Source organism: Pelecanus crispus, chromosome 1, assembly GCF_030463565.1.
Source record: "Pelecanus crispus isolate bPelCri1 chromosome 1, bPelCri1.pri, whole genome shotgun sequence".
Taxonomy (NCBI): Eukaryota; Metazoa; Chordata; class Aves; order Pelecaniformes; family Pelecanidae; genus Pelecanus; species Pelecanus crispus.
In genome coordinates this window covers 101,895,078-101,918,910 of record NC_134643.1, presented here as the reverse complement: position 1 = coordinate 101,918,910, position 23,833 = coordinate 101,895,078, and the positions used below count along the sequence as shown (strand labels likewise).

The following is a 23,833-nucleotide window of genomic DNA, read 5'->3' as shown; positions in this document are numbered from 1 at the left end:
CGCACTGATGGTTTAGTTGTTGCTGAGTACTGCTTATGCTAGTCAAGGCCTTTTCAGCTTCCCATGCTCTGCCAGGTGCACAAGAAACTGGGAGGGGGCACAGCCAGGACAGTTGATCCAAACTGACCAAAGGGCTATTCCATACCATGTGATGTCATGCTCAGTATAGAAACTGGGGCGGGGGGTGGGTGTTGGCCGGGGAGCAGGGATCGCTGCTCGGGAACTGTCTGGGTATTGGTTGGTGGGTGGTGAGCAATTGTATTGTGCATCACTTGCTTTGTATACTGTTGTTATTATTATTATCATTATTGTATTGTTATTATTATCATTACCATTTTACTTTATTTCAATTATTAAACTGTTCTTATCTCAACCCAGGAGTGTTTCTCACTCTTACTCCTCCGATTCTCTCCCCCATCCCATCGGGGTAGGGGGAGTGAGCGAGCGGCTGCGTGGTGCTTAGTTGCTGGCTGGGGCTCAACCACAACAGTCCTTTTTGGCGCCTAACATTGGGCTTGAACCCACGACCCTGAGTTGCTGGCTGGGGCTAAACTGTTTGGGCTCTAGAGTCTGAACAAACACATGTCCAGTTCAGGTTTTTTTTATAGTGTTGGAGAGGAAGTGGCCTACTGTCACCTTATGTACATACACTGCCAGTTACATATATATATATATGTAGAGGATACACACACACACAGAGCCCCCCCGTATATATGTGTGTATATCTCAATAACCTCTGATACCAAAAGGCATACAGGAAAGAAGTAGTTTATTGGTTATACAGATAGCTGATACTTACCTCACTCCTGCTTGTAGCTGAAAAATATGTTTCAAGTCAACTGAATAAATGTTAAAATGAATGCAAGCGATCTAAAGAAAATACCAAAGGGCAGAGGTGAATGTGGTAGGCTAGGAAGATCATATAAAGTTAGAAAATGTTATTTTTTATAGAATGTGCTAATGTGACATTTACTACACAGAAACAGCATGCTGTTTTTATGACATGGGTTGCGGGTAAATCCCACCATATATTGCATACATTCTTGGTATTATGATTTGTATGAATTTGAGTTTTTGAGGATCACCTCCTCCTGTGTAATGAAGGATAGCCAACATCACAGTCTTTTGTTCTCTGTTGAAGAGATTTTTTGCCAAGCTGCAGGGTCTCCAGAGGGCAAATGATGGTGCAGAAAGGGCAGTAAGTACCCCTGAGGGTATTCCAGAACAAATGCACTGGTTCTGATGGAATTTCAGGAAGCCATATCCTTCTCACCACCACAAGCTGAAACTTTTTCAGACATGGAGAGAACTAATCTGAGGAAACGTGTATGAACAGTGAAGGACTGGATGAGGAATTCTTAAATTGAGGAAATGAAGTATTTTGTGGTCAGAAGGGATGGCACAGAGACAATTAGATCCCCAGACCATTCTGTAGCTGCCTTTTCTGGAGGACCTTGCAAGAATGTACCTCTGCTGTTGACTTTTGTTTTCTGTTTAGCAGTATTACACCTGAGCAAGCCATCTGTATGGAGACATCCATATAGAATCAAAATCTTCTTACGTGTGCTTGGCTTTCCTGTTGCTGTCTTTAGACGGACCTTGTTACTCTTTCAGTTGATTATAATGGAAGCTAATAATTACGAAAGTCAGTAGTTAAGGATTAGTAATTAGGATAAGGATTTATTACTTGTTGTCAGAAGACAGATAATAAATATCAAGAGTGATACTTCTTGTGACCTCTTTCTTTATTTTTAATCCCTGCTGTGTAAGAGATATGTTGGGGTAAGACTTCAGTAGATAGTGCTGGGTGCCGCAGACTAGCCATTCATGAAAAGAGGATTTCTGGGTTTTGTTTGCATCTACATATATGGCTTTGCTGTTGAGAAGGATGGTGGGGGTGCTAATGAAACTGATGGAAAGTTGATGCGAGATAGTTGCTTCACACAAAGCTCTGGTAGAGGCAGTGTACCTTCAAAGAAGTTCTTTGTTAGACAAAATCAGCATTATAACCCTTGCCTGAGGTTGGCTCATAATTCATCTCAGTAAGATTAGAGATCTCTGTTTGGATTAGGAATTCATGATAGAATAACTAACACAAATTAACTCATGGATGCGAGGCACACTCTTCTGGCATTGAAGATAAAGGCTTTGTCCCTTAACACTTAACCTGTCAGACTCACAGCTCATGTGGCTCACATTAAAATAGCAAGTGTCCCTTTGAGTTCTGGATCTGGGAATAAGTCCTTGCAGTCTGATAAATGTTGGCTGACTGCATTTTGACTGATGCTTCAATGACATATATTGATGTTTGTAAGCAGTTATTACAGCAAGTCATACAGTCGTTTATCTTCTGAGCCTTTTAATTATTTCAGCATTTTCCTGAATTTGTAGGTTGAAAGGGTCTTTCTGGTTAATGTAGAGAGAGATGGAGTATACAGTGTCAATTATAAGTCAGGTTCCATACATTTTTATAAAGGTCCCTTTCCAGTGATTTCCTTACAAATATTTGACCTGAAACTTTTGCGAATCTTCAATTTTTGAGCAAAAATCATTACATTGGTTTTGTTTTAACAGAGAAAGTTGGAGAGGAAGCAGAGGAAAATTTCTTTTTTATCCTAAGTGGAAATATTTGCAGTTCTGTAGGTTTGTGAGATAGACACTTTACTTCTGATGAATACTAACAAGACTGTTTATAAAAAAAAGTGCTCTGATAATGATTTGTGAAACAAAGCATAAATGTCTGTGATTTTCAGTGACACTCCTAATACCTGGAGAAAAGCATAATTTTAGATCAAAGGAATTTAGAAAGGATTATGTGCTGCTTTTTGGTTTGGTGGGTTTTTTTAAGTCACAGGTTCTCAATGGACCAGATTTACAGTGGGATGAACTTTGTTTTCAGCCAAGACTTGTTTACAGCAGAATCCATTGAGCTCTATGAATTGACTGTGAAATTACTTCAGTACAGCTTGAAAGCAGGCTTAAGTTTCCCGTGTACAAATGGGATGGATGTTTTTATTGAATGCTTCCAGGATTTGCCCCTCCAGCTCCCCTCACACAGCCTTGATGATAAAAATAACCATTGTAAGTACTTAAATACCCATTGTAGAGGGTTGGCTGTGTACTGCACGAGGAAGAAATGGTGGTATGTGGTCATGGCATTAAACATGTTGGCCCTGAGTCACAGCGAAGCTGCACCTGTGCACTTACTTGCAGCTGTACAAAGTTGGAATTGGTGATGGGTTTTGGTGCTTAATTTTCACAGGTGCAAGTGCGGAAAGCTAGAACCTCACATGACATACTCAAGTCCCCAGCCTGCAGCAAGATGTCTGTGACCTCCCAGCACCTGCTCAGAGGGTCACACCTGTTTCAGAGAGATCCTCTGCAATGTTAATGTTCTCCATTTTGACTGATTAAACTTTGTAGTTTGTGGGGACTCAACTTTTTTCTGTGGGAAAAGCAATCCCTCTCTTGAACACATTCCTATCACTTCATCTCCACTCAAAATTACCATTAAGTGAGCTGAGAGTTTAGATTAGCTATGATTTATTTAGCATTGCCCTTTCTTCCAAAAGGAGCTATGTTGCCCCAGTGGCATTTTGCTTAAATGTGCTATTAAAAACATTTAAGTGAAGCCAGAGTAGACTATTCAGAATTAAATACTTTGAAAACACTTTCTTATTTCCACAGCTGTGATTCTTTGAGTAAATATTGCAAGTTGAAACTGCAGCTTAGCACAGTCTCAATTCAAAATTATTTACATTGTTCCTAACGTATACTAAGGCCTTGCTTTTGGAAATAAATAGCTTTCATATTCTCCAGGAAAGTTTTATATACAGCTAGCGTGAGATGTTGATGAACTGCTCAGCGTTAGTGCGTTGTTGCTGTTATTACTGGACTCCTTGCAGCCAGACTGTAGAAAGACCAAGAAATGGAAAAATCAAATTGAGAGTTATTCTTCACATACATGTACATTTTGACTGAAATAAATTTCTCATATACACTGAGGTCTTACTTGGCTATTGAAATCAAAACTACGCTGCCTTGTTAGTCATGTATCTTCTGTTACTAGCAAGTGAGCCTGTTGTGAATCATGTGTGCAATTAAGGTGACTAAACTTGGAGGAAAACATGAACTATAAAGTTCTGAAGGAAGAATGAGAAACATATTTTCCACTTTTCTACCTTTTTATCTTTCTCTCATTTTTCAGCTTTCAGAGGGTTTTATAGTATCTTCCTTTACTCCCCACCTTTTTAAAAAATTATTTTTAATGTTTTTCTCAATTCCTTCTTCTCCCATTATTCTCACAATACCTTCTCTAGATCTCTCCACCTTTTCTTTTGCCATGAGTGATGTTAGTTAAAAGTTTCTTCTGGCTGGCTAATCTTTTAATATTCTGGACTTAAGCAGTGAGTCACTATGACATACCAGCAAGGCCTGTTAATCCTCAGGCTCTTTGGGGAAGTATTTGGGAATTTTGTATGTTCAGGGTATTAACATGAAGTATGGTTCTTTCCCTTCCCAAATGTTTACTGTGATCTGGTGGGATTTAAACTGGTATGAGAGCGTGAGTGCGACGCACTGGGTGCTTCATGTTTTGCTTCAGTCTTTTCCACGGATGAGTGTTTTGTAAGAAAATGCTCTATGTCATATACTATTTTATCTTCCGTGCTAAAGCGGGGGCTCTCCCTTGTGGAGCTGTGGAATGTGGCTTGGTGGGTGGGAAGCAAGAAGCCCCAGGAAAACTATTTGGCCTTTGCCTCCTCTGTTCCCCCTTTCCCGTCTGTCTGTCACCTTCTTTCCTCTTTCTTCTCTGGGAGCCAGATGAAAAATTTACTTTCAGCCTTTAGGGAATAGGAGAAGTGAAGAAGTACTGTGGGACTTCTGGTGGAAGCTGGTGTACAGGGCCTTGCTTTTTTCTGGGAAGCTGGCCAGGGACGGGGCAAGCTGTGCAGGGACTTGGGGCACAAAACTCTCCAGAACAGTCTTTTTGCTGATGCAGATTGAGACATTGTTAAAGTTGGCTGCAAAAGCTTCTTTAGTATATAACTGTTGTAGACAGCTGTAACAGTTCTTATTTTGGTAATGATTTTTTCAGTCTCTTTAGCAGACAGTCTTTGTAATTTTTTTGACTATAAGATCAAACAATAGCTGTTGATAACAAGGATTTGTTATAGTAACTCAGATATGACTTACAACAGCAATAGTATTTATGTCAGCCAGTTCATGTCAGATGTCACTTATGTAGGATGAAAACTGCTGGTATGAGTGAAAGTGGTTTCCAACACCAAATATGCCACACTGAGTGGAGCTCTTTGTCATGGGTATTTTGAACCATGCCAAACCTCAGCAGGCCATCTGCCATGGTAGCTGGTGCTCTGATCTTCCCAGAAATGGAAGGAATGCACTTTTATTTTTTAAATTTTGTTTCCCTTCACTTCAGATCTAAACAGTCTTCCTATTATTCATAGTATAAAAGGGCAATTAAATATATGGTACACTTTAGGAATTAATGCTTCTTTCCTATCCCAAGATGACTATCTGAAAACCAGAAGTGGGAATATGTTTTTGACTATGCATAATTTAGCCTGGTGGTACTTTAGAATATATGCTTTTTAAATTTAGCTACAGCATTCAAGTAATTAGAGAAATTGAAATGTTGGGTCCACAAATTAACCAAAGTAAAGATAGTATATACAATTTCATGTAATCTTAATATAAGCATTTTCAGGTGGCGAGAATTTGCCAGAATATGTAGTGCAAAGATTTTGAAATGACTCATGAAAAAAGAGTGGTTAGAAACTTACAGCTGGATTTCTTAGTATCCAGAGATTTATTTTTGTTTGTTTGTTTCACCTTAAGATGTGCATTCTGTGTCTGCTGTTTTCTCTGTTCTTACTTGCTTTGGTGGCAAGAGCTGGAATGCTTCGGTGTTTGATAGAAGAATACTGTTGTCTCTAGTTTTATGTTCCTGTTTCAAAGCAATTTGTTTTCAGAGGCTGGTTGATCATTCCAGGAATCCATAATCACAGAACGTGTTTACTTTTGCAAGTAGCAAAGTAAACTGCATTGCTAGGCAAAACTGTACAAGAGTTTAGTCTCAGGGGAATAAAAATCGGGTGTGACTCGTAGAACCTTCATGCCTTAAAAAAAATATTTTTACTGGAAGAAATTTTAGTCTATTTTACTTCCAGTTGTGATTGTATTCATGTGTATCATTTTAATAGCTTGCATGTGATAAGATTTAGCAGTGAGTAAAATGTACAGATTTTCACGTTGCCACTTAGAATTTTGATGTTTCCACTCCAGCTGTGGTTTAGTAACCTTTTCTCATCCTCTTTGGACTCTTGCCCTCTCTGAGCCTCTTGATCTAATTTTAGGAATGCTGTCTTACTTGGCTCTCGCTATTAAAGTTGGTTATCTTGGAAGACATCTGTGATTTGACTTCACCATCAGCTCTGTTAACACTGCTCACTTCTCCAGTGTCGGCAAGTGCCCTAGCTTCCTGTTGCATCTATCGTTTTAAAGCACAGCTAGTCCTCTGCTCCTGAATGACTCTGGTACTTCTCTGGATCTTTGCCTAATGCAGTGCTGCACTATCGCCTGCCCTTTCCGACTGCCAGACTTTGCCAGGGCACCCTCCTTGTGGAACACACAGCCAGACTTGTGATACAGTCTGCGTTTTGGGCAACTACAAGTTTTCAGCCCCAATTATGGGGGTGAAACAGAATGATTGTCAAGTTGTAGGATGCTTCCATTTGCCAAGACATCCAAAATTAATTTATAAGTTGTAAGGTATTAAAAGTTTTGTGCAGTCAAATTGTGTAAGGAGTGAAGTAAGTGAACTTAAGAACGTAGGGTACCATGTTCTTAGATTCTTAAGTACCATGTCCTAACTGCTTAAGGCAGACCCTTAATCTGAATCAGTATGGCCATTCTTGTTTTCCATGGTGAGCATAAGCAGATACCTAAGGAAGAATAAATGGAGCAAACATGCATAATATAGTACTTTCCCCTAGTACTCTCCCAGCCTTTGGGCATTTTTAGCTCAGGGATTTCCTGAGCCTGTTGTGCTTTGTTACTCTAGTAACCTTCAGTGAAGCTGCTCTTCCTGGTGTTTTTCCAGTCTCCCCTCAGGTTTATTTAAACTTGCCTCCACAGTTGCTTCCACAGGCAACAACTTCTGTGGATCCAGGATTTTTTGAGCCTGTTTCACGTCAGCTTCATTTAATGTTCCAGGTACTGTTGGTCCCCATCCATCTTCCTTATGCCACTCATGATTTGTAGACCTCTGTCAGATTTCCTCTGTGATTACTCATCCAAGATGAAAAGTCCCAGCATATTCAGTTCCTTTTCAGTTTGAAGCCATTTTTTACCTTTGATAATCCTTGTTGTCTTTTGATGTATCTCTTGGATATCTGGTTCTTATATATCTGTTCTTACGTATCTGGTTTGATAAAAGCTGACTATGATTCTACATGGTGGCATAACTATGTTTTCGGTTTTGTTCTCTGTTCCTTTGCTAATAATTCATAATATTTGATTTGTGCTTTTATTGCTGATGAGCACTAAGCTGATATTGTCATGGAATTACCTATTATAATCCAAAGTCTTGCTTCTGAGTGGCAATGGTCAATTCAGAGCCTGCCCTTTTGTACATGAGGTCAAGACTATTTTTTTGGATACATCATTTTGCCTTCACGTATATTTAAATTCATCTGCCATTTTTGTTGTTCAGTCACTCTGCAGCTATTTGCAGTTGTCAGCCTTATAGCCTTTTAATAGCTCTATGTAATCAGCAAACTTTGTCACCTTGCTGCTTTCCCCTGAATGTGCTGAACAGAGCAGATCCCTGTGTAACTTCAGCTGATACTTCCCCCCATTTTGAGCACAAACTCTTAATGCTTCCCCTCTGCTTCCAGTTTTCTTTAGCCCAATTATTTATTCACACCAGACCATCCCTCTTAGGCCATGGCAGTGTAGGTTTCTTTAAAATGTTTGATTGTCTCCCATATTGAAGTGTCCACATATGAAAGTACCACCACTGGTTGAAAGCAGTGGGGAATGACCTATGTTCATAAATGTAGTCATTGAAATAGGATGAGCTCATTAATGTTGAAAGGGGAAAAATCTAGTAAGCAGGTCAGGGTATAAATTTCTGCATAGGTTACTGTACTTTAGACCAAAAAAGAAAAATAGTTTTTCAGTATTGTTCATTTTGTCCTCTTCTTTTGCTTCTCATGGGAAATGCGGAGTGGAGAAGCAAAATGCTTTATTTTGATTTGTACAGAAAGCTTCTGTTCTGAAATTTGACATCAGTACTTCCTGAAGATAAAGATTCTGCCTCAGTTTTCATGAAAAATACAGCTGTCTAGCTATATATTTTTTTAGTGCCTGCTTTTACTCAGTCCAAGTTACTTATGAACATTTTTCAGCCAGTTCTATTTTTTCTAGTTAGTATGAAATCACACACCTTGTTATAAAGAGGAAATCTATTAGACTTTTCCCAAGGTCTGTGCTGTATCCCAGTTGGTGCCAGATTGTTCCTAATTGTCCTGCTAGACAGCTACTGACTGATCCTTGTGGGCTGTAAGTAGCTATAGCATCATGAAACTATTTCAATTAACAATTTGGAACCAAGTACTTGATTCCCACCCCCCCCACCCCCCCACCCCCTTTGCTATTCTGTACAGATGAAGTTCCTAACACCACCTGGCAGCAATGTATCTAGTTTTAAATGGTTTAGAGGTTCTCCTGATACGTGAGAGGACAGGAAGCTGATTGCTTCAGGGTATGTATGAAAGTGAATAGGGTAGAATTGTATTGCTTACTGCTTTTTTAGCCAGAGATGGTAACTTTCTTCTTTGAATGAAAGTCACTTTACATTCTCTCAGTAAATAAACACAGTGGTTATTCTAAGACCCATATACAGTTTCAGTACTTCATATATCTTATTTTGTATATTTCTGTGTCATGTGCATTTGTGTGACACTGCTTAGCTATGCGACACAGATTTTTAAGTGAATGTTGCAAACAAGCTGCATCTGAGCACTAAGTAATGTGTAAATCATTTTCAGTGAATTATTTCAGGTGGATTTGATTAAAGTGCATCTGAGGAAATGGGAATTTTTATTATATGTTTGATAGGAATTCAATAACTTTAGCTCTAGGAATTACTTGAGATGTGGTTTGAAGGCTGATTATTATATTTCAGTGGGTTATTTAGCTCTCACTTGGACTTTCATTTTGGTAAATATCATGTATTTTAGACCATGTGAAAAACAACCCTTAGAATGCTTTAATGACAGTTCCTAGAATGCTTTAATGAGAGTGGCTGCCTACATGCCATCTTATTTCAGGCCTTAGGGTAAAAATTCTTATTTTGACATATTTGAATGTCTGTGAAAAAATACATTTGTGAAGATGTAGAGTTGGAATGTTCCTCTACTCATTTAATGATGATATTTTTAACAGGAAGGTATGTGGGATGAAGAGGGTTAGTCTTTGTAAAACAATGAACTCTGCTTTTGGTGAGAGGTTCCTACCACTGCCACGGAACAAATATATAGAAGTAATGCTTACAAGGGGCTCAAAAAGTAAAATCCAAGGACTTTAGACAAAATGGAGTTCTAGGGCAAAATGAGCAGCTCAGCATTGCCTCTTGACCAAGTCTCAGAAGCTGCTCAGCCAGGAAAATTCCCTTTTGGCCAGTCTCTTAGGAATGTTGGAACAGCTTGTTGACTTGCACTCAGTGGAAATCATGTGTGACACGGCAGGTACTAAGCACCTCTGCAGGTTATGGCACATTTTAAAATAATCTAAAAAAAAAACCCAGCAGTTTTGATACTTGTCTACACTCCTGATGCATGAAAGTGAATGCCAAGTTATTTTAAAGCTTCTGTTCAGATCCCTTACCAGTATCAGAAGATCTGACTGGTAAAAATACTATTACACTTCTTATGACTCACAAAAAAAAAAAAAAAAAAAAATTATAATATTTTAAAATTTAAAAGGTAAGATCTCAAAAGAATTGCCAGAAATAAGATTGTGTGTGTGACCATGGTTGGTCCTCTTTTTATTTGTACATTGTGATAGTCTCTAAATACAGTATGAAATTTTCTTATTCCATGGAACTGTTGCCTGGGTAGGCCTGAATGCACAGGGTAGGTGTTCACTTAGCAAGCAACCATAAAACATATACATTTGTTCCTGATGTTTAACGCATCTCCTTATAATTTTGTTCAAATTCTTCTCTAAAAGCACTGGCATTTTCTTACGGGCTTTTCTATGCTGCTCTGCATTATCAAACCTCTTAAGTCAAGTTTCACTTGAGTTCGATGTTGCCATCTATTTCTTTCTGTCTCCCTTCTCTAGCTTCTGTCGTCTTTGCCCTTGAATCAAACAACTTGTCTTCCTTTCCGAGTTTGTTGTGGGCTTCACTGAGAAAAATGGAGAAGATTTTTCTTATCCTGTCCTCTTTGGTGTTGAAAGCCCACTACTTAAGAACTAGAGTTGTGCCCCACAGCTGCAAGCTAGCTCAGGCTGAGTTGTTGTCTGCAAATGTTTCATGTGTAGTTTAGTTGACCACAGGAGCTGAGAATTTTTAATTTTGTTTTGAGCACCCTCGGATAGGATTTCCCTCACTTCCGTCATTTGGCCAAATTTGTGTAAATTTTCACAAGACTACTGGGAGGCACATACAATCCAAAGACCATTTTCTGTTAAATATCAAAATTGGATTTAGGTACTTGAGAACAATATATATGAAAAAGACATAAATGCCTATTAGTTTGCCAAAACTTCTTAATGTCAGCAAAATGTATTACTAGTCCTGCTTTCAGAAATGGCTAGATTGTGTTGCAGATTTTTTCCACAGTCATTGAATGTGATGAGAGCAGTAAGCCTGAAAAAATTTAGATTAACTGTTTAACAATTAGAAAGGTTTGTCCACACAAGAAACTACACTGTTGCAGAATTCAGTAGGTTTTGAATTTAAAATTAAGTACTTTATATTGCCTGTTGCTGAGGTTTCTCATTTCCATGGAGTCCCTAATTTATTTCATTTAGAAAATATAACAGCAGCATGTTTTAAGGTGAGGTAATAGAGTCAAAATAGAAAATTCCAAAAGAACAAGCCTGCAGTACATGTTCTGGACTATTTCTGTGTAAGAAAATAGCACACCACAACCCAAAAAACTGAAGCGTAATCAATCATTTGCTGCTCGGATAACAGGCAGACCTGGAAACTGAGAGATTTACTCAGGGTGCTATATGGCGCATGTGCTTTGTTGGTATTAGCACCTCAGAACCACTGAGTTTCCTGGTGCCGCACAACAGCAAACTAGATGAAGCACGACACAGAACTAAACCACTTTCCTTTGCTCATGCCAGGTTGCTGTCAAGCAGATAAAGCGTTTTAGTCACACTGGTACCTCCTAGTGCCATCCTTGGCCTTTGGGCTGCTGCTGTTGGCTGTGGCAGGCTTTGTGCCAAACTCAGCCTTGTATCCCTTCCAGAGTCACTTGAGTTGCTCCATGTACAGAAGTGTCCCTTTTTGCATGCAGCTTTGCTTGGCTTGGCATGGGTAATCTCCAAGCCAAGTAATCCTCACAGGAATTATGAGGGTGATGATTGTATGGGGAAATGTTAACACCTGTTGATGCAATCAGTTATACTTCTAGTACACGGATAGTATGAATTATAGTAGTGACCTCACTTTGCAATGAAATTCAAGATGTTTACTGTCCCAATCAGGTACTAAAAAATTACACTGACCACACCTCTGCCTTTAACTGACTGCTTATTTTGGCCAAGTGTTCTTTTGAATATTCCTTCTACTTGAAGAAAGCTTTGGAAGATGGTGAAAGCATGCTAATTGCTTCTTCCTTGGTTCTTATTAATTCACTCATGTTTTTTAAAAAGTTTTACGTATTTATGTGTTCAGTGACTTAATTCAACTTTTCAAAAATGTAATTTACCCTTGTTCCTGGGGATTTCTGTGACAGCTTCAGTTTCATTTATAGATGCAAATAGTTGGCATTACACTTAAGCCAGTGTTCAGTTAATAACATTAGATCTTGGTAGACAAAGGCATCTACAGGAGGAGGATGGAGGAAGCAGAACAATGCTAAATAACATGTTGATAGTGATGAGTGGAACCATAGTGCAAAAGCAACTGACTGTTAAAAGCATCAAATAAAACTAAACAAACCAGTGTCCAGCTCTATTTCTTAATACATATCAGATTAATTATGTTAAATCATGTGTTTTGTAAGGATGATATAGTAGCTCAATTAAAAGTTGCAGTAGTAAAATCAATAAATCTGTTAACTCTTAGTTTATGTTGCTATTTATAATGTCATAGGATTCACTATCCTTTACAAAGTATTTATACTAGTAAATAATTCAGATCAGTTTTATTCAAATTTCTTTCTGTGAATAGCATCCTCTAGAGGTAACCAAAAAATCCCTCTGTCCTTTTGCATAAGTAGAGATAATAACTATTTATGGGGAAAATTGTTAGATCTTTAGCTTGTCAACACACTTTTTTTCATTTTTGACAACTCGCATTCTGCTTTATGCAGACTGTATTTCCTTTATTACTTTAATTCCTGCTAACAGTCTTTGTGTTTTCATTTCATGAGTATATGTGTTACCTCATATACCTGAGGACTAGTGAGAAAAGAGATTAAATCACTTTAGGAGTACCTTGAGACATTCATCTGTGCTGGATAACTGTCCTTTGGACAGAACTGGAAGGAGTGAAATTCAAAACGTGGGCTGTAAAGCCCAGCTGACGAGAGCTATCCATGATTGCTGCTGTATGGAGCATTTGTTTAGCCAGAAACAAATATAATCCTTGGATAGAGCTTTGCTTGAGATGTTGGTAGGCGCAATGGCATGCCAGGTCATAAAAGAAAGATCAGAGAGTAGTGAGTAGACAGATTCATCGGTTTGTAGAGAGTCTTAGATTTGGAGAAGCCCTGACCATCTTCCTTCCTTTGTATTTATATTCCATTTTCTTTACTAAGCTATTGTATATTATGTTCATTATTTATTTTTGCATAAATGGGGCAGCAAATGCCTACTGCAGAAGCAATGGCAACTGATAAGCAGTTTTGAAAGATGGAATGAAATTTTGAATTCTTCAAGTGTTACTGCCTTCCATTTTGATTCTCTTCTGATCTTTAAAATATGAGAATGAAAGGAACCAGACTGCTGGTGGGAGGTGGCGTATCAATGTAAAATGATTTTTAAACAAAGGAAGAGATGGAGGAAAATTCAAGGTGACAATTGTGATCAACTTTCTTAGTTTTCCCAAACATCCTTGCCCACATCTTGCCCAAATTCTGCCATTTTTAACTTTTGTTATCCATCATGAATAGTACAGCTGCAATAGACTTGCACAATACTCCTTGTATCTGTTAGAAAGAGGCTGATGGAGAGACATTCAAGGAAGGGTACTGCTTTCATGATAAGCTCAGTTCCTCCAGGACTCAAGGAAAAGTAGTAGTTGCCTCCAGCTAGTTTCTTACAATTTTGTACTTCTTTTTCATGTTTAGCTTATGATGAATTTAATTACTGGCTGAACCTCACCATGTTTAAGGAAGTCATTTTTTTCTTCTGGGCTTACACATGAGGAATACTAAAGCACAGCAAAATTAAGTTACTTGTCTACGTTCCTTCCATGAGTCAGCGGCACAAGTAGGAAATAGAGCTCACGCTTATTCTTAATCCCAGGAAAATTTCATCCCAAGAATAGGCCCATATACTTTGGTCCCTGAACAATACCCTGTCCTTATATAGCTTTTAAAAATAATTATTGCACAGATCCAGAGTTGAGCTGATTGCCAAATATGATGGTAGACAGGTTTTTTTTTTTCTCTGCAAGCATGTTGACAGGAACCTTCGGTTTCCTTTACTTCCTGTGAAGTGTTAAGGAGAGCTCTATTGTTATGACTATCTGACTGTATTCTACACCTGTAGTTTTCTAAAACAGCAGGGTTGGGGGTTTTTTGGTTGTGGTTTTTTTTGTTTGGTTGTTTTTTTCTTCCTATGTTTACTGTCTGTGAAAGGGGAAGTTCTGGAAGAGGAAGGGGGATAAATGAGTCAGGCTTACACTGGATTATCAAGAGTGAAATGCTAGTAGCATATACCATTTTTAGTCATGTTCCCGTGCCTTCCGGAGATCTTTGGAAATTCACATGTTTCTTCAGAAATATTTTTTTTCATGATTTGTCCTGAATTTTGTACATTCTTGTCTGTGTCACTTGTTAGTAGTTAACGGCAGAAGTATAATCTGTTGAGGGGCTTCATGGGCAGCTATGATTTTCCTCATGGTGGCAAAATACAAAGGGGAAATAATTTGGAAAGGTGGTTTTTTTTTTCACAGAATAGAAGCCTGGGGCACAAAATGTATATGCTGAACTCTCAGAGAGCAGAGTGGAAGAGTTTGGAACATGGATCTCCGCTTCCCTCTTTTGGACCTGAATCACAAGACTTTACTCTGTCCCTTCAAATTAGTAACATGTATTTTGTAGGTTCCCTGTGTTTTACTGCAACTCAAGCATATGGATCAGAAATCTGTTCTGAATATAACTAATTACATGAAATGAGCTCTGCACATATGCTTTGGATTTTGAAGCTTTAATATTTGGGGGGGATGGATTTTTAAAAGTTAAAATAAACAATTCACCTTATGAAGGCATTTCAAACGTTCTTTTATCTTTATTCATAAGCAGTTATGATTTGCAGTTTTGCCAGCTAACAGAGCTGTCTCTGTACAATTATTCTAAGTAAGAATTGTAGAGTAATACAATTTAGTAATAGTCTGTTATACTTTTGTGTCAGATGTATCTGGAAAATATTCTTAGCTGCCAAATGGGTTTTATTCTAGCTCTAAAGACTGTTTTTCTGCACCAGGGGTTTGAGTTATATATTATGAGCTTGGAAAGTTGATGTATTGTTTATTATAGCAGGTTGTTGTTTAACAAAGAATGTGTATGTGGGTGCAGAAAGATTAAACACTTACTAGATGCAATGAAGAAGGAAACCCGGCAGTAACCTAATTTTTGGAATGACATAACTGCAAAGATAGACAGTCGGACTTCTTTTCTACACAATGCTTTTTTTCTAGAAATTGTAAAACAAAAATAATGGTTCTTCATGGGAGATAGTAATATACAAGCACAAAAGCAGAAATGATATACACATACAGTATGTAAGCAGGTTGATGCATTTGCAAGTTGTTGCACGAGCTATAAGTACATATTACTAAAATGACTTTGGTTATTGTCTGTGAAATCTAGTAATTGTGAAGGATCAGGGCACAGATGTACGCTTTGCTTTGTGTATTTATGTATACGCTGATTCTGCCAAGTGTATTTGTTTTGGAGCTCTGCAAGTTTGGAGCTCTGAGTATTTTACTCTGTTCATCTGCATACATGGGCAGTAAATGCAGGACACAGGTGTTCCTCCCACCTCATCAGTCAGGCCAGTGGCAGAAAGGAAGTGACATGGCCCAATTCCCTATCCAGTTGTTTGCTAGACCATACTGCCTTCCAAAAAGTAAAATTAGCTTTCATACAGTGATTACAAAATTGACACAGCCAAAACTACTTATTGCATGCTGGTCATGCTTCACTTTCCTGTTTAATAGATCCAGGAGGGTAGGACTGCTTCAGACTTACTACTACTAGCTGCTGCTGCTCTGGTTATGGCTGGGATATTGTAATATTTCCATTATTAAGCCCTGTCTTCAAATCTCATGGGACTGGCTATTTGAAAAGTCCTTCAGTTATGAAATCTTTGCAGTATTCTTTAGCCTGACACCCCCACCACCACCCCCACCCCCCCACCCCCCCCCCCGCCCCCCCCCGCCCCTTCCCGGAGTTGAAGAGAAAATTGGTTCAGAATATAGTCATTTACTGAAAAATGAACAAACTCACAATTCTTGTTTTCAGGCTTTACTGTCTGTATTTTAGTAAAACTTGCTGATGAGGTATAATTCCAAAAGACAGATTGATCTTGAAATCAAGAAAACGTGTCTGTCTTCTGAATAACCAAAAGATGTTTACTGAATCAATAGACCTTTACAAGTTTTATACTAAATGAAAATCAGATTTTTAATTTTTATATCTTAGGCATTCTGGGGTTAGTTCAAACGTTGTTGGTTCTTCAGTAGATCTGTCATGTACAAGCATGTCTGGCAACAAATAATAGAGTATGACTGAAAAACTGGTACTTCAGAAATCAAGTTCTACAAGGGATTTGAACTGTATGGCATCAGTTTGAGTTGGCAAAAGAACATTAGCAAAAGCTAAGCATGAATCACAGGAAAAACATCAAGTAATAGGTGTTGAGTGTGTTGCAAATAATATGGAAGAGACCTACACTATGCATTACATAAAATGCAGTTGATATAGCATCATTTAGTGTTAAAGTATTCTTAAATCTTACCACAGTAGCTATTATATTGTGGAGAATGATCATCTCGGTTCAATGTGGTATAAAGAGGCAGTGTTGTTCGATTTTGATTTCTGAAAGATAAGGTTTCTCTCGTAGGCATGAAACCCATTCTCTCTACAGAAATAAAGGAGAGGTTTGTGCTCCGTACCAGGCATAATACAGCTGAGGAAAGAAATGCCACCTCTAACCTGCTCCAGGTTGCCAGTGGAAGTATATTATAAGTATAAACCCTGAAGGCTGGCTGCCGAGGCATCAAAACCATTGTTTCTCTATAATTTTGTTCGTGGGGTTTTTTTAAGGTGTAGTTCCAATATGATCCCTTAAGATATCTGTCCCCTGTGAGAATCTAGTGAGTCAAAGGGTCTCTCCTGAGACCCCTCTCAGCTCTTCTGTGCCACTGGACTGCCAGTACCATTGTCCCTCTGCCACTACAACAGTCTTCACTGTGACCAGGAGAAGAAAAGCCTGTGTTGCGGTCACAGATGCAGACTGAGTTGATAAAGATTGGTTTCTTTACAGTCTCCTAGTGGGAATGAGACCTAAAATAGGTGGCTCAGATTGACCAGTTCTTTGGCTTCCATTAGGTTTATTCACCAAAATGCTGAAGCTGATGGTTTTAGTTGTTATTTTTCAAATAAATAGGACTTGAATACCTTGTCTTACACTTATGAATGGAAAATAAGAGCGAAAATTTTTGACACTGCTCCATCTTTATATGGGGGGAGAAAAAGAAGTCATCCTGACTTAGAAAATGGAGCCACACAGACTGCCAAGTGGATAAAGTGGAGTATGTGCTCCTTGAGATGCCCTGGGAAAGCCCTCCACCAGACATCAAAAGTGCATGTGCTAAAATGGATAGACATTGTCAGAAGAGTGAAATGCAGAGGTAGGGAGAATCACTGGCCCAGCCTGATGGCATCACCTCTGTACCTTGTATAATTCTTGGAAACCACTTCTCAAAATTATTGAGCTTTGTATCTCTGTCTCAGTAAGTTACTGAGATCTGGTATCACATAAGTGTATCTAAGCAAAAATGGTGCAATACATGCTTCAAAATTCTGAAGAAAAAAATATATAAGTGAAAAGTTAAGACATGTTTTATCATGATTATTTGATACCAAAGAAGGACTTGAGATAATCATCTGGTACAGCAAGAATCAAAATCAAGGAGGAAACACAGCTACTGTATATATAAATGATCAAGAATTTGACATTTTCTGCTGTGCGTACATGCTGTGATGTATGTTCGGGCACAGATAAGGTTCTAGTTGGTTTCAGGTTTCAGCTTTGCAGTCCGATAAAAAGAAGGTATCTTAGTTTGATATTAAAACATTTTTCCTTGTTTATACAAATACAAACAAAAAATAATTTGACTTTTTTCATTGTTTTAACCAACGTGTATAACAAAACAAAAGTGTATTGATGCACTTAGTGACTGGTGCTGTTCAAAGAGGGAAGGAACAGGCTTTGTGATTTTAGCTAGAACCATTTGGATGCATGTCTATACTATGCATTTGCTGTCCGGTTCCTACCAGTTGTTGGTTCTGGTCGTGTACTGTGCAGCTATACCTAACAGGCAATGCACGTGCACGGACGCGTGCATGTAGACACACACACTCTCCCCTCTGGGCAAGGAAGTGCCCCGGCTGGCACCTGTGCATGACTTCATCCCTTAGTTCACTACAGGGCTCAAGCCTCGTGAATCCAACAAGCTCGCTAGGTAAACTTGTACCTGAAAAGAACCCCTGCAGCACAGTACGTTGCTAATGTACACAGATATATGGTGTACCAGGCAAGGAAGAGCTCTGTTCAAACTTGCACCAAATCATGTTCCCATCTGTCCTGAGTACGGAAAGCTTCTTGCTTAATCTTGGGTCTAGGGGAGGCTGAGGAAGCCACATTAAAATAACTGCTGTTTGCTCTCTGCATCAGGCTTGAGTTCTGAGGAGTAAAAGACTAAAGAACACGTGTGTGCAATTAAAGTACATAGGAAATAGGGAGGGGGATAGCAAGGAACAAATCCAGAAAATAAGGAACAGTCGAGCATCGTAATTACAGGCATCTGATTGTACTGGAGGAATTAAAGGACTCTGACAGTATTAGCCCTACAACCATTCTGAATCTTGAGGGGAGGGAGAGTGTATTCATCAGGGGGTTGTTTTACATATGTATTCAGAATAACTATCTCTATCATAGTTTTCCTGGTAGCAAAACCTATAGTAAAATCTGCAACACAGCTTCCACAAGAATCTCTATTGTAAGTTGTTCAGAAATTTAGTTGAAATAATTACTTCTTTAGTACTAAGTTGAGTGTTCTTTTAGAAAGACCCCAGGAAATCTGCTCAACTGGGGTTTTTTGAGATTTTGAGCATTCTGAAAGCTATTTGGTATGCACGTGTAAAAAACTATCTTAATCTTTTCATGCGGCTAGGGACTTATGAATAAGTTTCAATTTATTTAAAATACTGTCTATAAGCAGTTATAAATTACATGAGTGATAAGCATTTTATTATATTTCTCATTAAATTGTTTGAGGCACTATTAAGTACTACCTGAGATTGTGAAAGGTGAATGGGCTTGACATGGGACACTTCTGACTCATTAAAATACATAAGAATACAAATTCTTCATCAGAAACTGCTCAGTCTCCTGGGTGGTCTCTATTTCATGTATCAGGTGGGAAAATACCCCTTTTTTTACTGCAAGGATCATCTAAGGAATCTCCAGAAGGAAACTCTCATAACGATTGCTTCAGCCACCTTCTCTCTCTTCTGGTGGGGACACCATCTCCCACACATTTTTCCATACAAAAGGATTATTTGCATTTAAGGATGCTATGTTCTTTGCACTATACTAAATGGGATTTCTGTGCCAAAAACTGAAGAATTTTTTACTAACCAATACAAGTCTGGAAAGCTTATGGAAGTGAGTTGATAGCAGAGAAGCTTGATTTTTATTTCTAACACGCTGCTGAAAACTGAAAGCAAGAGGAGGCATTTGAAAAGAGAATCGAGAGTAGCTGCAGTAAGGGAAAGCTGGAAAGAATAAAAAGAATGAAATTGTCATGGGAAAAAAGAGTAAACCTAGTCCTGTGCTGTGTTTATATTTCTAGAAACCTGGACTGAAATAGGTTTGATGTCACATAAAACTATATTTTGAGGGTTTTGGTGTTTGGGGGTTTTTTTGTTTGTTTGTTTGGGTTTTTGTGTGTTTGGGGTTTTTTTTAATGTATTAGCTCTCTGATTAGTATACATTCCTGCTTCTGCAATGATTAAATGAAATAGAAATGTACAAGCTTAATCTTTATGGGATCAGAAATGTATCTGGAATATGCAGTTGAGAACTCAAATCTGTTCTGTTGCTGAACAAATGATTTTATATTCATAGAGACTTAAGATAAATACATTCTCAGAAGTGCATGGTAACACAAACTACTGATTTGTATTTCTTTGTGTTTTCAGTTGAAAGCTCAGTGTTTTTCTTGTGTCACACAGTGATTATTACACAAATATGCAGGATATACAAGATACTGATTTATAAAATTTTAAGGATTTGATGTAATATTTTTTTTCCCCTATTATATCTGCAGGAGAAACCTCACAAAGCTGTCCCTCATCTTCAGCCACATGCTAGCAGAAATCAAGGCTATTTTTCCAAATGGCCAATTCCAGGGTGATAACTTTCGTATCACCAAAGCTGATGCTGCAGATTTCTGGAGAAAATTCTTTGGAGATAAGTAAGTACTAACATTTTGCAAAATCCTTAATTCTTTCTAATCATAATCATGAAAAAGAATGGTATTGTCAAAAATGCAAATAATGGTTCTAAGTATGTGGGTGGACATTTTAAAGGTAATTTCTTGTTCAAGTCTTTAAATTGTCTGAAATTGCTAAATTCATTATTAACAATTCTTTTTTTTTTTTTTCCCAATGTTGTAATTCACTCAAACGATGAATAAGAATGTATAGGCAGTTCTGTCAAGGACACTTACACTCAATCATAAGTTAGACTACATGGCATTAAGTTTATTGGTTCCATCCTAGGGTGAAGATAGTACATTGTTTTCATAATGTATATGGCAAATCATGTCCTTTTATATTTTTTTTATATATATATATTCTACAAATAATAACTCTGAAGTCTGAATTAGGAACTTGATATTGGTCTCATGGTCAGTATGTTTCCTTATCCCATCTTTAACTTTCTAACTACTACAATATTTAGTGTTTTTTAAGTAATTGAAGTAATGTTTTTACCCCTTATTGAAACTTTTTTTTCCTACAACTGTACTACCTATAATGTACTCACAGGGGACAAATGTTTTCTTTTGTTTGAGTTCTGTTACAGAAGGAGGTAGAATAACTGGAGCTATGTCAGAAGGTTTAATCAAAAGCAGGTTTTGGAGAAACTTATTGTTCAAGAACAAGTCATAAAATGGATGTTAAGTGTGACTTGTAGATATGTGATTAAATCCTTACAGACAATGCAATACTGAAAATGTAACAGTAGGCAGGTGCGGGTGTGGGGTTTCTTGTTTGGATACAATTTCATTTATCATACAGATACAGGCTAACAGCATATGCATAGCTTCATCACTTTCTCATACGGAATGTTTATTAGCATAACAGTGATATAAGAGGGAGGAGACAAGAGGTTTGTATATTTTACAATGTGATGGAGCAGTTATGGTCATCAGGTCTGATACCTTGCACAACGTAGGCCATAGCAAGTCTCAGAACAATTCCTGCAACAATCTGTTACATTTTCTGAGCAAGAGCAGCTCCTTAAAGTAAGTCTTCTATTCTTTATTTAGAATACCGGCAGAGTAGGTTGGCACTTTTGCAAATTAATTTTTGTTCAGTGTGAATTTACAACAGTTTCACTTCCTTTTTTTCGCTAGTCTAAACACACCTACTGCTAGCTTCCAGCTTTCTGGTTTCATTATAGCGTTACCTGGTAACTTCAGTCTTCTAACAAATTTCTTTCCCATGTAGATAATGTTAGAGTGTGGTCAAGTTGCTGTATCAGTCTTCCTTTTGTTAGAGGAAAGGAATCTGACCATGTTTTGTGTTACCCATTTCAATATGAAGATAATCTTCAAAACACCTACAAAAGTTCAGATAAAGTTATCTGAAAGATTAATTTACATGACATGTAGGGGTCTCTATCAGATGAGACTTTTAAAAAACATGTCAGTCAAAACCAGGAAAAACAGGAGCTTTGAAAAAATGACTAATGATCATCTTTGTTCAGTGTTTCTGTTTTCTCTTCCTCTCTTTCTCCCCTTTGCTTAGCAACTCTCAGAATTTAAATCTCCTCGTAGTTCTTGTCTTCTCTTGTTGGGCTCTGTACTTGAATGACCTTTACCAGCTGTCTTGATTACAAATTACATTTCTGTCTTTGGGATTTACAGATCTCATCTTCTGCAAGCTGCTGTTTTTTTCCTATCATATCATCTTAACCAGTTTCATCAGCTTCCCTAATCACTATGGTGTTCCTCTTTGTATTTCTCTACTAACTTGTACTTTCTGTGTGAGATTCCAGTGCTTCCCTTCAAGTTTCGTTCCAATGGTCCTGCCAGTTTCCTTTGGGAGATGACACAATAGATAGCTACTTGAGGTGTCAGACAGTAGGAAACTGTAACATAATAAGTTTTTATCAGAACAAGGTTGGTAAGAAGAGTTTTTCTACTGCCTCGGTCCATCTGAACAACTCAGCTCTACCCTTGTCTTTCTCTTGTTCATAGAATCATAGAATGCTTTGGGTTAGAAGGGACCTTTAGAGGTCATCTAGCCCAACTCCTCTGCAGTGAGCAGGGACACCTTTAACTACATCAGGTTGCTCACACTTGACTCTTCTCTTTCCTGACGCATCCTCTGAAGTATTTCTTTCTAATCCTTTTCAGGGCCCCAGACCTCTTGCCATGCATCTTTTATGCTTTGTTTTTTTCCTGCTTACGTAAATCTCTTCATAAAATGCAACTTTAAATATGAACTCTCAGTACTAACCCTCCTCCTCTCCCCCCGCATATGTACTTTGACGGGGAGGGGCTGTTTTGGGGTTTTGGGGTTTTTTTGTTGGGTGTGGGTTGTTTTTTTTTCTTTTCTGGTTAAAGCATTCATGCACAAAAAATGCCTAGGAATCAAGGCAGTTTTGGGATGGCCAGTTAATTACGTATGTAGCTTTGGTCATCTAGTATAGCCTGGAGGTTTTTTGAGTTCTGTCTTGCCAGGTGTTTTACTTTCAGACTAGGTAAATAACGCTGTTATTAGTGCTACCAGCTCTTTTCTAATAAACCGAAGCTGTTTTAGTTATCTGTCTTCTAAGCAGTGAACAGTTGATCTGTGCTTGGCAGCCTTGCAATTATCTCAGGTTTAGTTAATTGTGCTTAAGTAACTGTAAAACATGTAACAGCATGTATGCCAAAGAAACAGTTCAGAAAAAGCTTTATTTGGTATTATATTTAATCTTTTCGTTAAACAAAATGCCTGAAGCTTTTTAAACATTAATTATTTTCTAATCCATTTAAAAATATATGGCAGGTATGCCTGTGAGCCACATCTTTTACAACGGGCCTGTTATGACAAATTAGTTTGCAAATATGCTGGTATCACTTCCCCAGAAGCAGAGCCTATGTAAAGATTTTGGGTGTTGCAAACAACTGATAAAATCTGTTTCTAACCTGACCGCCTAAAGATAGGCCTCTAGGACTCTCTGAAACCTCCAATTCTGGTTAGGTATGCAGTGCAATGAAGGAGCGCAGGGAGGAACTCTATTGTATGTTCCCTGGCTGCATCTCTATTTTACAGGGCAAGCCTGGGCTCCTCACTTGTTCGCAAAAACCAATCCTTACTTTGAGGTCACTAAGTAATGCTGCTCCAGATTAGAGCACAAATAAAAAGTAAGTTGTGCTGGATCTTGGCTTCTGATGGGTAAACTGTAGCACAAGAAATAATCCTGCTGCATTGTTTGATCTGATTAGGAGGAGGGAATTGGAACTATTAGATTAATTTATTTTTTTCAGCATAATATTATCATAAAAATAATCTAAACATAATGAAATGGAAGCTTTTATATAATCCATTTTCTGCCTTGATTTCTTTCTGAAATGTTGTCATTTTTTCTTTTTTAATTTTGAAATATTCAAAAGAGCAAGAAGGAGGTCAATAGCCATTTATGTTTTTAAGTCGACTCTTTAGCTTTCAGTTTTTGAAAATGCGACCTATGCTTCTATTTACAGAAAGCAATATAATTTGCTGAGGAATGAAATCCAAAAGATACAACTTCCAAGAGTCCAGTTTGTAGTTTAAAAAAAAAAAAAAAAATCTATATCTGATTCTTTCACTGCTCTTCCCCGATGAATTGAGGA

At 38.0% G+C, this 23,833-nt stretch overlaps 1 protein-coding gene across 4 annotated transcripts in view; it reads left to right on the top strand.

Moving 5' to 3' along the window:
* The window catches only part of CBLB (Cbl proto-oncogene B), a 132,538-nt gene that overhangs the window by 49,693 nt on the left and 59,012 nt on the right, over window positions 1–23,833 (top strand). For 3 of the 4 annotated variants that reach the window (XM_075708295.1, XM_075708314.1, XM_075708302.1), the window contains exon 3: window positions 20,054–20,200. The exons of the other annotated variant lie outside the window; for it this stretch is intronic. In XM_075708295.1, the coding sequence (XP_075564410.1) occupies window positions 20,054–20,200 (147 nt within the window). The remainder of the gene's footprint in view (window positions 1–20,053; window positions 20,201–23,833) is intronic. 4 annotated transcript variants of the gene reach the window in all.